General features: G+C 43.0%; 2 protein-coding genes across 4 annotated transcripts in view; one reads left to right on the top strand and one right to left on the bottom strand.

Moving 5' to 3' along the window:
• Positions 1-11545, top strand: part of HNRNPAB (heterogeneous nuclear ribonucleoprotein A/B) — a 30779-nt gene extending 19234 nt beyond the window's left edge. For all 3 annotated transcript variants that reach the window (XM_065643915.1, XM_065643914.1, XM_065643917.1), the window contains one exon: positions 6792-11545. The gene's annotated coding sequence lies outside the window, so the exon portion shown is untranslated. The remainder of the gene's footprint in view (positions 1-6791) is intronic.
• Positions 10500-16774, bottom strand: part of COL23A1 (collagen type XXIII alpha 1 chain) — a 183642-nt gene continuing 177367 nt past the window's right edge. Inside the window, exons 23-30 of the mRNA XM_065643918.1 lie at positions 16740-16766; positions 16260-16331; positions 16110-16163; positions 15817-15843; positions 15260-15313; positions 14476-14562; positions 12991-13047; positions 10500-10547 (exon numbers count right to left, since the gene is read on the bottom strand). Coding sequence (XP_065499990.1) covers positions 10500-10547; positions 12991-13047; positions 14476-14562; positions 15260-15313; positions 15817-15843; positions 16110-16163; positions 16260-16331; positions 16740-16766 — 426 coding nt within the window. The remainder of the gene's footprint in view (positions 10548-12990; positions 13048-14475; positions 14563-15259; positions 15314-15816; positions 15844-16109; positions 16164-16259; positions 16332-16739; positions 16767-16774) is intronic.

Here is a 16774-nt window from a genome sequence, read left to right as displayed (position 1 = left end):
CTCTGAGGTCTCATCCGACAAATGGGGGAGAGGTGGCCGCTGTGGGGTCCTGCAAGGCTGGAAACTGTACCCCATGGGGCTGTACCACGGGTGTCACAGCAGCCCAGATCCCGACTGGTTACCAGCCACCTCACAGGGTAATAACATGGTTTGAGGGTTTTTTTCAGGATCATTTTTACAGCTATATCATAACTCTATTTTGAAATACACATTGGAGAAGTTTCTTTTACAGTTGGAAATAACTTGAGGTGGTAGTCTAGGTGTTATGACTGTATTAATTGTTCAACACATACTTCACTATTTAAGCAAAAGTTAAAAACAAACCATTGATATTGTTGTATTGGTGCATGTGGTCAAGTAATCAGTCAGGTCCACCTGTCTGTCCCTAAGAGCCAATCCTAGGATAGGCAATAGTTGGGATTAGAAGAGTGGTCATTCCTCCATTCCTGTTTGATTGTAATTATTAAAGAAAAACAGGAGGACAAAGAACCAGAAGGGATGTTCTAGGATGGGTTGAGTCTTCTGCCACTGCAAGCGGCAACAACATCCACCAAGAGGACTCTAGAAAATAGAGCAGACCCTTTTAAATTACACACTTGACAGACTTCCTTGCTGACTAGATATAGCAACCAATAATTATCTCGAGTTGCGGTTATTTGATAAACACAGGAGCAATTTAAATAGTGGATCACATGGAGAATCCAAAACCAAATTGCTATACAGTTTAAGTTAGTTTGAACTTAGGAATTCAAACTCAGTTGTTGCATAACAGTCACATTTCAAGTAACAAAAGACAGTGGAGGAAAAGTTAATAATGGCTGTTAATCTTTATTTGAACTCTTGTCTGGTTAAGATATTTAGTATCTTTATAATAACAACCTGAAAATTTACAATTAGGAAAGTTTATTCTTGGTTATAAATGCAGAGTTCATTATACATATTCACACAATTGTAAAGGTAATCTGTACAGAGAGACCATTTTTTAAAATCTAGTCTTTGCTTTTATTACAGAAAGCACAATAAAATATATTTTTTGAGATCTCAAGCTAATGTACTTTCCATTACAGCTTTAACTAGAAATACATGATGCAGTACTAATTAATACTATTTTAACATGTTAAAACAATGAATAAGAAATACTGTTGTTAATGCCTTCATTTTTAAAGCAGTTGTTCCCCCAAGAAATAAGTAAATAGAATACTTTTCATGGCACATACACGATTAAAAATCAGAAAGAGTTTGCAATAGAGATGTTGAGTACATTTTATATATATTTCTTTTTAAAGGTGATACATTTTGCAGAGATGTAGTCAGCTTTGTATAAAATACCATGTAAAGACAGTCAAAAGAAAACTACTTTTTGCAACGTGTCCAAACTGCACACACATGAATAGCCCTTTCTCCTCTGAACAGCCTTACTGAAGTGATGCAACCACTCACATAAAAAGGGACACTTGCATAACATGGTAGAGGATTAAGCCCCATTAGTATAATTTCACAACAAACATGGACAGATAAAGCACATATTGCATGTGTTTTTCCTAACTGTAGATAAATAAGTCAGATTTTCATTTAGATTTTAAATACTAGCAGGTATATTTTCTCAATTTATGTTGTTTCAGAAATTACACCTCAGTGCTAGCCTACATACCAGTTTTAAAATATTTCTACATCCAAAGTAATTTAATGCACCAGAGCAGGTGGCTTTCAGTTCTGACTGGCATTTTGTACTGAACATTCATCATGTTGGCTATTTTTGAAAAAATGACCCCCAAATCATAGCACAAAGAGTTGCTACGTTATGAAATTTTCCATAAAACTGCACTCTGTCTATGAAACATCACCAGCAAACACAACAGGACTCCAACTCCATTCTCGCTATTGGCAATTTCCTACCTCTTCTGCTTAATTTGGAAATTCAGTGGGTAATGTGGGTGCTTTTGCTTTGCAAAACCAAGTCCTAGTTTTGTATATAATTGCAAAAATGCTGATTTGATATGCACCCATCTAGACTTCATAACATCATGCCAAACACACTTTTCAAAGTTAAGCATACAGTGCAGTGTTCAGCAAAAAAAAAAAAAAAAAAAAAAAAAAGGCATCAAGTGGTATTAATTTCATTTACAGAGAAAATTATTTCAGATATTTGGGACATCTCCATTTTAAATTTCTGTTCATTAATATCTACATTATATAAGAAACCACACACAGACACAAAAGTCAGCTGACTGTTACATGAAACTGCGCAACTAGGAGGCAACTTCTACCAGAACTTGGTGAACAGGGGTTGATTGTTGTCCTAAGACACAGGAAAACCGCAAATGTTAATAATGCATTTCTTATTCCACTCTGTTGTCAATAATGCAACTTTTTACGCATTCAAAACTCAAGTTTCCCAGCTTTCCTGTGGTTTTCCCTCAGGCTCTCCACATTAGTATAGAGTCATACAATCTATTAAGTCTTCCCATTCATTTCTAAGTGACAGTTTTTCGGCACTTACTTTAGCTGCAGATTACACAATTGTTAGACATCCCAGCTAATGGTACGCAAGTGTCTGGGAAAGTTGTGGGTTCACCTGGGGACACGAAAATACTAGAAGTCATTTTTTAGCTCACAAATGTAACCGATAATCAAGGAAAACGACGTTTAGGAAATGGAATTTTACTCACTGGTTTGCTTCAGTCTGTGATAGATTCCCCAAAGTGGAGCTGTGAAGTATTTCAAACTGTACTAATAACAGTCAGTTTCCCTGCAGTACCAGCAATACAATTAAAAGGTCACTGGAGAGAGACTGGACTAACAAGAGTGACCAGATGTCTTCTCCCCCTCCACACACCCTTTTTTTTTGTTGTTGTTTTAAAGTCAGTATTGCAAAAGGGTCCAAGAAGTATTCTTACATAAACGCTGTCCTGTGATGTTTCCAAGGTCAGTATATGCCACAGTGATTACCTTGGCAAGCTCAAGTGGCTTTGGCTTCTTGAAATCTATTAAAATACTTCATCTCTCATTGGCAAACCTTCCTGGGTACAGCCCTGGCAGGCTGGCTGTGCTGTTAAGCACATCAGCAGATACTTACCACCTAAAACTTGGGGGCTTCTAATGAGGTAAAGCAGTATGGAGGTTTTTATTCCATCCACCCTTGGACACCTACTGAGGACACTGGGACTAACTCTTCTAGTTATACTGGGGCAAATTGGCACCAGATTCGCTGACCTGCATTTGGACAGATACATACAGTATTTATCCAGGATAAGTGGTTTGAGGACACTCGTAAAATTTTTCCCTTTTTATCATTTGTTGTTAATAATATTTTTGCGTATCTTAAATATAAATCTGTTGCTTGTAAAGAAAAATAATTCGAAGCTTCCAAAAGCTTCCACTCTAGAATTTTAAAATGGAAATTTGAATGGCAACCTACTACAGATTGATTTTACTTGTATAACACTTAAGCTGTCTGGGCAACGCTGGGACTGGGAAAAAAAAAGCGAGAAGGAAGTGAGGATATGATGGTATTTCCCAAAAAAGAACTACCAGATTTGCAAAAAAGATTAAAGTTTCTATCTATTTGCTCCTGTTTTACAAATATCTATTCAAGCCATATAGTTACGCAAGACGGGCACCCATCCCTATGTGTGCTGTCAATTAAGAGACAGTGTCATGGTACAAAATTTGTCCTGGCATAACAGTTGTTTCTCGCCATTAAAAAAATATCCCTCTAGAGGGCAGCATTAAATCAGTATTCAATGAGAGGACTCCTAAGCTCTAATACTCCTTTATAATGCACACTGAATTTACAGGCTAACAAGTTATATTGACCAAGGATGGTTATTTACTGTTACGATAAAGCTGGAAATTTCTGGCATCTTAATAATTAGGCTATGCATTACAAATGGGCGAGTTCCTACATTCTGGCCCAAGAGTCTGCTATATTTGGCTGATTGCAAAACCATGTGCTATAGATAAAAATGCGGAGATTCCTTCTGAGCTGTGGGCTGGCAAAGACAGCAAAGGCGCAGACAGAGCTCTTGGCTGGTGTCACCCCGCTCGGCACGGTTGTGCACAGTGACAGCAGCTGGAACGGGACACTGAGCTTGTATGTGCAGAGAAAAGGAGAAAGCAGCCAAACTAGAAAACAGACTTTCTGGCGTGAAAAGCCTTGGTCGTCACAAATATGCTTCATAACAATCTTAAAACCTCGCGTGTCATTCTCCATTGCATCTCCTTTTTCATCGTTGTGGAGGATGTCTTGAAGTGCAGAAACCTCACACGTGTTTTGCTCGTTTGCTTAAGGATTTCAAATGCTGACTTTATGAAATTACAGAAGACAAAAGCTCACCTAAATCTGTTGGTTTTCTAAAAAGAAAACACATCAGAAAGTCTCTTATTGTTACAAGAAACATTCTTATTTTTAAATACACAGGAGAAAAATCCATATGGAAATAAATTCATCACCATTATATATACAGCAAGTGTTAGAAGCAGTGTACACAAGAAAGGCGACTCCCCCCATGAGAAGAAAACAAAGCATGTGGCAATGTCTTGATTTAAAAAAAAAAAACAACCAAAAACTAAAACCCCACTGTGTTAGGGCTTAGAAACAGTTTCAGTTTGGAATCAGACAGGGTTTTCTCTGCCATCTGTTTCATAACCCAGAGAAATATGCCCAAACTCACTGGCCAAGCCCACGAGTCAGCCACAAAACTAATTAATCTCCCCAGCCCTCATCAGCACAGCCCAAATCATCAGGTTCATGCTCTGGCAAGGGGCCTCTCAAGCTGCTTTCAGGACCGAAGTGAAGTTAGAGAAACAGGGTTTATTTGGCCACGTTCCTTTCCCACACAATCTGTTCTCCCCCCAAGCTTTAGGGAGCGCTCCGCATCCCGACAGCCGGGTCCTGGAGTGCCAGGGGCCAGGACACACACAACCACAACACCGCGGGCAGCAGCTCTGGCCGTGGTCACCGAATGGATTTGCTGTGTCCTCCCTGCAGGGCTTGGGGGCTGGAAAACCTTCGAGGGGTTTCAAGTGAGTTCTTGGGCTTTTAGGACTCAGTTTGGGAACTTTGCTTCCAAAATTGATTTGGCTACGGCATGTTAGGATGTTGGTAATAACCAGGAAGATGGTCGTTCGCTACTATTTTAAATACAACGAGCTCTAAAGAAAGCTGCTTGTCCTCTGCTCCTGGACAGCAGGCAGATGTGGTTATCTTAACATAATAGAAATCACCATGGTCGGTTAAATTAGACTAATAAATTTTGTTTTGTAAACTAGAAAACAAAACAAATTTAGCTGTGCTTTGGATTCCCCCAAGACCAGTAAACTGAAGTGTGTTATCCAAAATGTCTATTGGTGAATCCATGAAGCTAACATACTGAATATTTTAGTGATCAAGATGAATAGTTGCTCAGTCTCACATTGACCTACATTTCATAAGCATTAGCAGCCTCCCCGTCAATCACCTTTATTGCTACTGACATCTCGTGGTAACATTTAGCTGCATTTCTGAATTCCTGTAAAACAAACTTTCTCTTAAACCAGAGGGGAAAACAAAAAAAAAAACCAAAACCCAAAGAGGTTTCCGGGGGAGAAAAAAAATGCACTATGCTTTGTGAGAGGCTGAGATAATTACTGCGTTTTGAGCAAGACTGCCAGTACTACCTAAAAGTAAAATTTAACTTTGTGAGCTATTTTGCAAGCTCAAAGTATTCAAAAAGACCCACATAAACATTTTCATATGGAAGGAGGAAATAATCAACTGATCTGGAATGAATTTGCTAAGCAAAGCACATCTTTTTTTTAACTCTTCCCAATAGGATCATGACTGCTCTGAAACAATTTATCATTTATCAACTCACTCTTGTAAATGTGTGTGTGTGGAAAGCACATGGAAGTCTAAGCAGATTTCCTCTAGACTCTGTGTAGTCAATAAAAAAATCAACAGTTCCTCTAATGCAGTCTGTTGACGTGCATGATACGATCGATAAGGAACGCCAAATTCAGAATATAAAGGCCAGGTGCACTGATCTCAGCTGGGGACCGGGAAGGACGTTGAGTGGCCGTGCCCGGGGACCCGTCCGTACCGCGCTGGGGTCCCGGGAGCTCTGCCTGCACCAGCTCCCAGCTGCAGCAGCAACAGAGGGGGCTGGTAGAGTAGATGAACCACCAGAAGATCCTTGGAGATCTCCTGGTTAGTTCCTTGTAGCCCAAGTGGCCGTAGGCGCTGTATATGGCAGGATCCCTACCTGCCCGCATTTCTAATGGAAACGGGAGCAGCAGGAGCACGGAGAAGCTGCTGCACCCGGGCTGTGCTGGTCTGTACGGGTGCAGGAGATCAGATGTCCTGAACAGACCGGACTTGCTGCAGGTGCGCAGATGGATCTGCTTGTATGTGCTGGATTCCCTGTATTCGGGATGCAGAATAAACCAATAGAGAGATGGCACGTGCCCAGGAATTCTCAAAGATGATCGATCACTAAAAGGTTTGGCAGTGAGGCGGTAGCGCCGATGGGGTGGATACCAGCCATGGTTCTGTGCTAGGAAGATGATTCCAGCCTTCCTCCTCAACTGGCATGGAAATGCTGCAAGTGCTCAGGCTGTGTGTCGGGGATGGGGAGGAAATCCACAGTTAGGAGGTTTAGTTGATTCCGAAAGAGCTCTGTTCCTCTGGTACAAGCAAATGTCTTGGGTTCTGTGGCCACACAGGTTGTGTTGGGAGGGGGACGGCTGCCATGCGGAGTGATTAGAGCAACAGGTAAAGCACTCTTCTGGTATTCTGTATCAATGTTTTGCAGGCCTGGCAGTGGTCACAGTTGATGCCTACAAGCACTGGATATTCCACAAGTTGAAGACGGAATACTGACTTGTTTACCTGAAGATAATAGGACTTCGGGGTATTTCCTCAGAGAAAATATAAATTTTAATATAATTTCATAAGCTTTGGAGGTTAGCTTGTCTTGTAGCTTCAGTGATATCAAACTTCTTCGAGTAGGAGCTAGATAGAAAGCTGTTTAGTTTTTGCCAGCGTATGTAAAACAAGACTTTTCTATCTGCATTGTAGATTGTTTGTGGACACTTCCAGATTCTTGTGCTTTCTGCAGTCATTCTGGGGACTGAACTCTCATTGATATCGATAGAGGTTCCATGAACAGGACACGTGCAGGAATTTGTAGAAGCCCACAGTGTGGTTTGGAGTAGTGAATTGCTTTTAGTTTGAGATGACTGGGGGAGATGGGAAGAGCAACTGTACATTAAGGGAACAATTACAGATCTTCTTCCCAGTGACATCAATGAGAGATTTGCCTTCAACCTTCCGCAGAAGAAGATTTTTAGCTTTTATTTGGGACAGTACGGGGGTTTTTCAAGAGCACTAAAAGCCAGTGGGAGCTTGGGAGGCTCCTTATGCCTTTAAAAACCCCTACATCAAAAGTGATAGCTAACAACATGAAATGGAAGTAAATAAAAATGCATTTTCATTGCTGTTTTGAGTTACACAATTCTTGTTTCTTGATTTGTTAGTTGATCTGAATTTACACAGATTTAATCTATATGGTGACCAAGAAAATGGTCAGTAACTGTAAAGATGCTAAGTACAACCAGAAAGCAAGCAGTGTGTAGGTGCAGACCCTCAGCAGCTACCAAAGGTAACAGAAGTTCACTACCTACAGCCATCAGTCTTCTGTGTCCACATCTCCCAAGCTCCACGGCCATTTCAGCATTTACCAGCAGATAACAAATGCTCCCAGCTGACTAGAAGAACAACCTCAAGGACACGTAGGACTCGGTCACAGGTAACTCAGACATCAGTCAAATGTCACCCAACCTGCGTGGAGCACTGAGCATGTTCCTGCTGTTCTTCAGAATATCAGAACAAGAACCCCCCGAGCGCTAGGTCAGCGTCTACAGGGTAGATTTTGCCCCTGGACGATCTCATTCCTCTCTCAAGTCCTCTCTGGCAGTAGCTGCTCTAAGAAATGCAGTGGAACAAGGATCTCACAGAGGGTTCAGACCTACTCAATGCACCAAAAATGCCTCCCGTCTGGATTATAAGGTCAAGGCCACAAAGAGCCCTTACGTCATCTGGTTTCATACCGTAGTCAGGCTCCTAATTTCACCTAAGACTCCTCACGCAGAGCTTAGCAGCTTCTGTTGGACTAAAGTATTTCCTCAAGAAATGATCTATTAAATCCAAAAGGCATTAAAGTGATGGGGATTACATCACTGTTCTGGTTAGGATTAACCAGTCTCACCATTAAAAATTCATGGCTTACTTTATCTGATTTTGTGTAGCTTCAGCTTCCACCCATTGGATGGATATTTGTACATTTTTCTCTGTTCAATTTAGGAACTTGTTAACATAAAGTATCTCCTCCCTGTAAAGGAATCTGATTGCCTCTTCATTGTAAGCTGAACAGAATCAGCTGTAAGCCATTTTTTTCCTCCCTGAAATAATTTTTATGGCTCTCTACTGCACAATCTGTTTTTTCCAACATCTTTAAAAATGTGAACAATGGAATAGTTTGCAAATTTTTAATTGAGCTTACTTAATGCCATATGCAGATACCGAAACTGTAATCCTCCTTTTACTCATTACCCTGCTTTGCATGGGCTGTGCCAGACGTGAGATAAAGAAAGAGACAAAAAAGGGGAGAGTGCGGAGTTACAGAGTTTACAATCGAAACCATGTAAACCAAGAAAAATCAAACACCAATGAACCCTACAAATCGAGACAATTAAATACTCCAAACTCCAAGTTTTGGGAACCCAAACAGCAACATTATGTGCTCTGTTGTTTAAAAAAAAGACTTCAGCAGAGCCCTCCCTGTCCTGCAGCTCTCTGCACTGCAAGTTTTTGTGTTTTGAAATTTTGCAGTGGACGTTTTCTTGGGGAATTTGGGTTCCACAGAAACAAAGCACTTTGCACATCTTCAGCCACAGACCTCAGAGCAGGACTCTCCTGAGAGAAAAAAGTTTTTCTTGATAGTAGTGGAACACCCACAGGTAGTCAAGGTTGTTCTGTTTAGCCAAAGATTTGCTATTTCCATCGTATCAACAGCAGGTAGCGATGAATGGAGCTTGGCTTTGTTTCCTCCGCACATTGCAAGTCCTTCTCTTGTTTGACCCCATGGTACACTGCAGCTTTTTTCAATTCTAGGGCTGCATCCTTTTTTTCTTTGTCTTCAGCCAGTTTTTTTCACCCTCTTAATGTGCGCGTGCAGTGCAAATACAGAGTTGAGAGCCAAATGAGGGTAGGGATTTCTCCCTCCATGCGATAAGGCACACGAGGCAGCAGTCTCAGTACTGTTAGTTCATGCAGCAACATCAGCAGTGAATGCTGTTCATTCCCAGCTACCGTCATTGGCACCTTCGTCAAATCCTGATGTTATCATGCATATCTTATGGGTTCTGGAGCTTTACAATATTTTCAGAGTCCATAAATGACAGAATCCAGTATAAAAAAAGGTCAATATATTACTGTTGAAAGTTTTTTTTTCCTTTTTTTATACAAAAATTAAAAAGATCAAAATATATCACATTATTTACACATTGTGCTCCATGCTTAGAGATCACTGAAAAAGAACACAGAGACAAACATTTTAATCAAAGAGAAATGCTCCATTCCTTACATTTACTAATCTTGTTAATATTATAAGGATTCACATTCAGATTTCTTTTAATATTAACAGCACATCCAAGCCACTTACCACAGAATTAAAAACTTTTATATGCTAAGGGTGTGCTCTCACATTCTGAGGGTTTGCAACCAGTTAGTAACATGCTTGCTATTAGACTGTATTCACATACCACGTGTTTGAAACGGGGTTAGTATTTCCACTCAGCTTCAGTGTCATAACCCTGTCAGAGAATGAGGTTTGAGCATCCTCCTACACGTCTGGATCAAATCCTCATTGTAGGGGGGACATCTCCCCTCATTCTTCTGGGCTGCCTTTAGCACTTACAACCCCTGGCTGTTCTGGGTGCTGAGACGGTACAAATTACCCTGAATTACCTGACCACCTGCGCCCCGATTTACCGATTTGAGCAGCATAGTGGTTGTGGATTATAATTACAATGGCAGAAAAGTCTTTGGAAACAAACGTTTTGTAACTCTGCGACAAAGAGGCAACGCAGTGTAAAAGTCTCAGCTGGAGGGGATGGGCCAAGTCACACGAGCACGCTTTGCAGAGCGGAGCAATCTTTGCATGAGGGGTTCCTGACCTGCCTGGGCCGGAATAGAAGCCCAGTCTGAGCAAGCCTGAAAAAAGGCATTGCTATCGACAGTATTAATGCGAATGACTTTTCATGCTTGGCAAGTTTTTGGCGCGGTGTTCCCAGCACCAGCTGACAAAGCCAGATTGAGTCCTGCTCTCCCAAAGCTTGGCTTTGGGTCTGCCAGGAGTAGAACCTGTTGCTTAAATGAAGTGGTCAGTACAAACAATCACCATGCAGCAAACAAAATTACTCAGGACCCACTCAAGGATATACAATTATTATTATTATTATTACTGTACCTTATGCCAACATCCTGCTACTGGCAGTCCGTCTGGTCCCTGCAAAATTGAATTTACAGACTTAATTTCTGTTGACAGTGACTTAAGTGTCAGACCCAAAAACCTGAAGGTCAGCGCTCAAACAGTGAAAGGTTTACCGTTCATTACCATGCAAAACCCATTTAATTTATATGCACAAAAGTAAATATGCAGGCAATGTAATCCAGGCGTCACACACAACACAAAATTAAATACACCCCAGGGTAACAAAAAATAAACCTACACTTTCTTTTTCCTTTAAACCTGAAATGTGAACAAATAAAAATTTTGGAACCACAGTTAATTAACTTAATCTGCTTTATAAGGTAGTGTTTTTTGCAATCAGACACATATGTGGAAAGTTTGATGTGGAAATGTATTTTTTGTTAATATGCGCTTTTCAGTTTGGGGGCGATGATGTAATTTTTTTTTTTCCCGGATGATATCTTACTTGTGTTAAATTCAATCCTGCAGTATTTAGTTTCGTTAAGAACTCTTTGAGTTGCTGAACTGATTGAAATAGGATCAGTTTTGGACTATGCAAAGGGAGTGAAAATATTTGTCTTTTTCTGATGGAGATACAAGAAACATACAGAAACCAGAAAGCCTGAAGAGCTTATTTACCAGGAGGCAAACACTGAAAAGGAAGGAGCCCTCAGCAGAGGAATGGACTATCAATGACCAACTCTTGCAAGATTCTTCAGAAGAAATAGCCGACTTCAGCTGCCTTTCGATGCTGGATTTTTTAAAGGCTCTTGGATCTCTGATTGCCTGAATTTCTGCATGTGGAGCCACAGAGAGCACACATGCGCTGAGCCTTCCCTCAGCCACCTCCAGGTGAGCCGGGGTGGGAGGCCACGAGGATGCGTACACAGCGGAGAGAACGGCTGGTGCAAATAGAGGTCAGAATGCATTTTTACATTTTTTACTGTAAATGTCAGTCATCACATTTTTTGTATTCTGTATTGATTTTATATGTAAAATAGCCTATGCCCAATAAAACAGATGCAGTGAAGTAAGGTTACCCTCTCCAGCTACTCGGAGTGTAACAGGTCAAGTTATTTTCACGTGCTTTCCTATAACATTAGTTAAAAACCACATGTTTTTCTGCTGACACCACTGAATATTTTGGTCCATAACTATTCATAAAAAAAAAGGAGCAACTTGTACATTTGCTAGAGTTGTCTGGGGGTAAAGGAGACAAAGCACAGAGCAGTTGTTTGGCACAGAAAGACCCTGACCTGCAGTTAAAGCGCATCCTAACACCAATGGTCACAGGGCTCATTTCTGCCCTGGGCTTTTTCTTCTTCCCGTGCACTCAAAACGCTTATTTTGCACATCATAAAACTCCATGCCTTTCTACCATGTTTCACTCAAGTGATTCTGAAATGACTTGTCAACTTACAAAGAGCTTTGCAACCTGTGTGTAAGGCTCCTGCTCACGTTCCTGGACTGAAATCCGTTGCACAGAACCCAGCAAATCTCTGCTGCTCGGTGGGCTGGAGGACGAAGACAACAGTCCCAACCAACACGCAGCTGACCTTCATGTACATGAGCAGGAAGATCTGGAAGTGCTTTACTAACTAGTCAGGTAGTAGTTACCTATTGGAGAAATCACCTACTGCAGTTTACAATGGCTTCAGTACAGATAGGTCTTGCGTTTTCTATATAGTTAAGGTGGGAAATAGTTGGTACATACAGTGTTTCTAGGGAGTAAATACGAAGAGTTCAAGTGGGCCTGCTGTTAGTAATTGGTTTCTTTGACACATATGAAAGTAATTTAACTTTTTGAAAGAGAGACAGCTCACTGCCCTTTTGTTTCTCTGAAGACAACTGCAAATCATCTAGCATGCAGCATTTTCTATGGTTAAAAAAATGAAAATAAAACAATAAACTTCTTTAGCTAGTCGTGCAGAGCCCTTTTGGGGAGCAGAGCATGAACCTTCCTGCGTAACCATTGGCCTCGAGCCTGAGCTGTGCGGACAGAGCTTCAATACCTGCTGGCACAGCAAATGTCCTTGTGGTGCCTGGGGTGCCGGTGTTCCCTCCAGCCACCGCTCCACGGAACTGGCCATTCATGCGGGGAAAGCTTTGCAAAACCCAGTTGGGAATGGGACCGGCAGGGCTGCGGGAGCACAGGCACGAGGGGAACCAAACTGGGCCACAGATGCTGAGAGAAACCAGCATTTGTTTTTAGCATTGGTTACTGTGAAGGGGCAAACATCCCCTCTGTGATCTCCCATCCTTATCCGAAGTCATTTTAACGGTAGGAAGAAGGCACAACACATTGACGTCCTTCCCCGAGTGCCAAAGTGAAACGTTTTGTTCCAGCTCTGCTGCCCCGTGTCCTGCCTCTCCCTGGGGGGATTCTCTGCTCGGGACAGGGCTTGGCCACAGCAGGAACACACACAAGCCATGCGAGAAAGAAAAGCAGATCCGGTACCAAAGGGCAGGGCGCGCTCACCCCGGCCAGGCCTGGCAAACCTGGGTCCCCTTGGCTGCCTGCAACAGTATGACCTCCCTGTTTGAAAAAATAACCGCTTGTTGAGAGTGATCAAGGACACAGGAGTTAATCGAACAGACACGTGTGTTTCAGCGGAGGAGGACGGGTCCAGAGCTCTACACTTCCATTTCTGAGGACACAGCAAGTCAGAGTTGTTTTATGGTAGGCAATTCACAGACACATAAAGTCTGTCATCTGGGAAAGATCTTCTATACACAATGCAGAGAGTCACATTTGTAACAGCACAGTGAAAAAGATGAGGGTTAAATCATCCAGCATGTTGAGGGAGGAAAGGTGATCCATCAAAAACTAAATAATTAATTGTAGTTCACATTCAATCTCCAAGCAAAATAAAGCATATTGACTGAAGGAGCTTTTTGCTGGTATAGGGGAATGATACTATAGCTTAGATTGCCATAGTTGTGCTGGCGGGATGAGAAAAAGTCACACATTTAGAAAAGAAATAGGGATTTTTGAGCATATTGAAGCAGGCACCTGGCACTACTGGTTAAGTGTGGCTTAACTAAGGTCTAACAGCTATGTTTAAGTTGCTCTATTGCAATTGTTGATACAAATCACTCATCCTGCAGCCTCAAAGCATTTTAGGGAAAGGATCTCTGGTTTTAGTCATTACATGAAAAATAGTAATGAAAAGGAGGTATGTGGTTTGGTGTTTTGTTTTGTTTTGTTTTGTCCTGGGCCCTACCAAAGCAATGAGAGGTTCTGGCAGTGGATTTGGGAGATCCACCTTCCTCAGGCTCAAACACCCAGGCGGTTTCCTGGAAAGCCCCTTTGTGCACATGCTGCACGGTGACATGTCCCAGGAGGGACAGATCTGAGCTGCTCTCGCAGGCCGAGAAACACGGGGAGGTCTCTTCTCCCAGAGGCACTTCTTGGCAGCCCGGGCAGCTCCAGCTCATACATCACTTAGCTTGGGTAGCACCAAGATGCTCCAACTCCGACCCGCTGCCCCAGGTGGGAGAGGTGAAGCCGAGCTCATCCCTCGCTCCGTTTGCAGAGATGAAGGGATGGAGCTGACTTTATTTTCAAATCGCCTCCCATCCACTGCATTGAGCTACTCCCCGATTTCTAAATGTACTCAAAAGCCACGCCGGCAGCTTCACCAGGGCATGCTATCTCCCGAAGAGCGTTACTGAAGCCCATTGTTCCCCTCTACAATAAGAAGGTCTTTACACAAAGATTCTTTGTTTTTACTGCTGTGGCTTGGTCCCATCTGGCCAGAGATGAGCCCTTACAGCAAGCAGTGAACTTCCAGCAGTGCAGATAAAACAAACCATTAAGAAAAGTGAGAAAACAATAACCATCTGCTCTGATTTACTGCAAAATAAAGAACTACCAAATCCTCCCTCCCTTTCCCTGGCTGCAAAGCTGCATCTCCTTTCAGTCCTGGCAACTCGTTTAAGAGAAGTAAAATAAAAGACATACCACGGGACAAGGCTGATCCAGTCCGGGAGGACCCGGTTCCCCCTTCTGCCCTTTGGCTCCTTTTCGCCCCGGTATTCCTCGCTCTCCCTGTTGGCACAACGGGAAAATATCAGGAACTGGGGGGGAAACACCCCGGCTTTAATTCACACAGCACGTACAGAGTCCCACGCCTGCCCCGGAGCAGGGATGTTTGCGCTAGCGTCACCTCAACTGACTAATTAAATCACTGCGAAAATCTTCAGTTAAAGCTGGGTGGAAATATTTTAATAGATAATTTTATAGTAGAATAGCTAAACGCCTGGTTCTGCTAGAAACCAGGTTGGTATCTGACAGTGGGAGCATCAGCTTCCAGCCCCTGCCCTGTGCTCAGCTGGGTTCCTGCCTCCAGCTGGGCACCCTTTGATTTAAGGATCTCTGCAACAAAAACCTTTGACTTGGATCCATTTTCAGGGTCTATAAACCACAACTAGCATTTCTTTGCAACCCAGAGCTGTCATGCTGCTCCAGCTCCCCAAAATTGTTGTACTATGGGGAAGCGGGGGGGGACACGACAGGTTTGCGGAAAGCACTTCCCAGTGGGTAGGAATTAACTCCATGTCCTGCCCCACGCTGGGGCCACACAAATACCTCTGCTGCAGAAGAGGCTTTGGAGCAATGACCCGAGAAACGCTGCCAGGCTGGAGAGGGAACCAGTGCCCAGGGCAAGCGCTGCTGCCGGCAACCAGCAGCAGCCACGGTCCTGCCCCACGCGCCCCCAGTGAGCATCTCTACAGCCATAACTCACCTTCTCCCCTCTTTCACTTCTCTCTCCTTTCTCTCCTCTGAGACCTGGGAAACCCTATTATGACAATTTTTTTTTTTGGGGGTGGGGAGAGAAGAGGTTTGTAAGTTTAGTGTGCAAATGTCCCAGCATCTCAGTTCAACATAAGCAACCTCCAGCGATCAATCCATCCCCCCATGGTGAAGAATAATAGCATTTCCTTCCCATTGACTTGGTATCTCAGCAATTTCTTGGGAAATCTCGTGCTTTACCTACCCCAGTAACATGACATCTATTGGAGATTTTCATTACACCGAATCCAATACAAATATTCTCAATTGGAAAGGGAAACCCCCGCGGCATCTTCAGCTGAGCAGTTACCGCTGTGCAGTGCGAGTAGTCTGGCAACTGGCCTGAATTAAGCTGTTTCCTACAGACATTGTTCTGCTAACACGATGTTTAAGAGACAGCGTCTATACAGTGTTAGCTACATATTTTTCCAACAATCTCAAGCAATTTGATGGCCTTTACATGCATGTTGTTCATGTGTCTGCGTATCAATTAATGTTTTCCATACTCACATCCAATCCTGGCTCCCCTGGCTTTCCCTGCAGTTGTAAAAATAAAAATTAAGACCTGCCATATTGAGCTCGGTGTTGCAGACAAGCATATCTAGAGTTGGTGAAATATTATGGTACAGACAGCAGGGGCTCACCCACAGCCCCGGGACTCGAGGTTTCTCCTCGTGAGCATCGGGATGGTGCCGCTAAGCCCAGCTCGGCAGTTCTGGCTGAACCCACTGCGACAGGATTTTACAGCCGCTATTCTTTAGGATTACAACATGTCACCGCTCCTTTCCCACACCAGTGATTACCTTCTCTCCTTTGGTACCAGGTAAACCGATGAGCCCTGGAGCACCCGGGAGACCCTTAAAAACAAAGAAACGAGGCATTGGGATAGGTGCTGTAAGGCAGGTTTCTGTCAATGGCCAGAAATGAGATATGGGGGAAAAAATAAAACTCACAGCAGGTCCAGCGTCGCCGTGGTCGCCCTTCTCACCGCTGTCACCTTTTTCTCCCTTTGCACCGTCCAAGCCCTGCATAAATGAAACGGCATCAACCCGGGACAGCCACTCCGCACATCCACCGCGTCTCTGGGATGCTTATACCCCCACCGCTGCCATTAATGTTTTCCTCTTTACCTGACCACATACAAAAATAGTTGAAAATACAGGTTTAAAGCCTGCGGGTTTGGAAACCTTGACTGGTATGTGCCACTGGCCCTCAGGACTCCGTGCTAGAGGAGAATTTAAGATTGTAAATGTGTTTGGAAGGAAAAACAGCTTGTTTTCCAAAAAGCCAACTGCTGAACAGCACAACCAAAGGGTGTGTTGTCATAAAAAGTGACAAAAAATCAGTCCCCTGAGCTGACAAGCCTTTGTGAGCCTGTAAATAACACACTGGCAGCCTGGAAACAGTGGGTGACATTTAATTTATTGACTTACTTTAGGCCCCTGGATTCCTGGAGGACCCTGCGGGA

Source organism: Caloenas nicobarica, chromosome 13 (assembly GCF_036013445.1).
Source record: "Caloenas nicobarica isolate bCalNic1 chromosome 13, bCalNic1.hap1, whole genome shotgun sequence".
Taxonomy (NCBI): Eukaryota; Metazoa; Chordata; class Aves; order Columbiformes; family Columbidae; genus Caloenas; species Caloenas nicobarica.
Note: the sequence above shows the minus strand (reverse complement) of the source record. Positions and strands in the feature narration are given on the sequence as shown.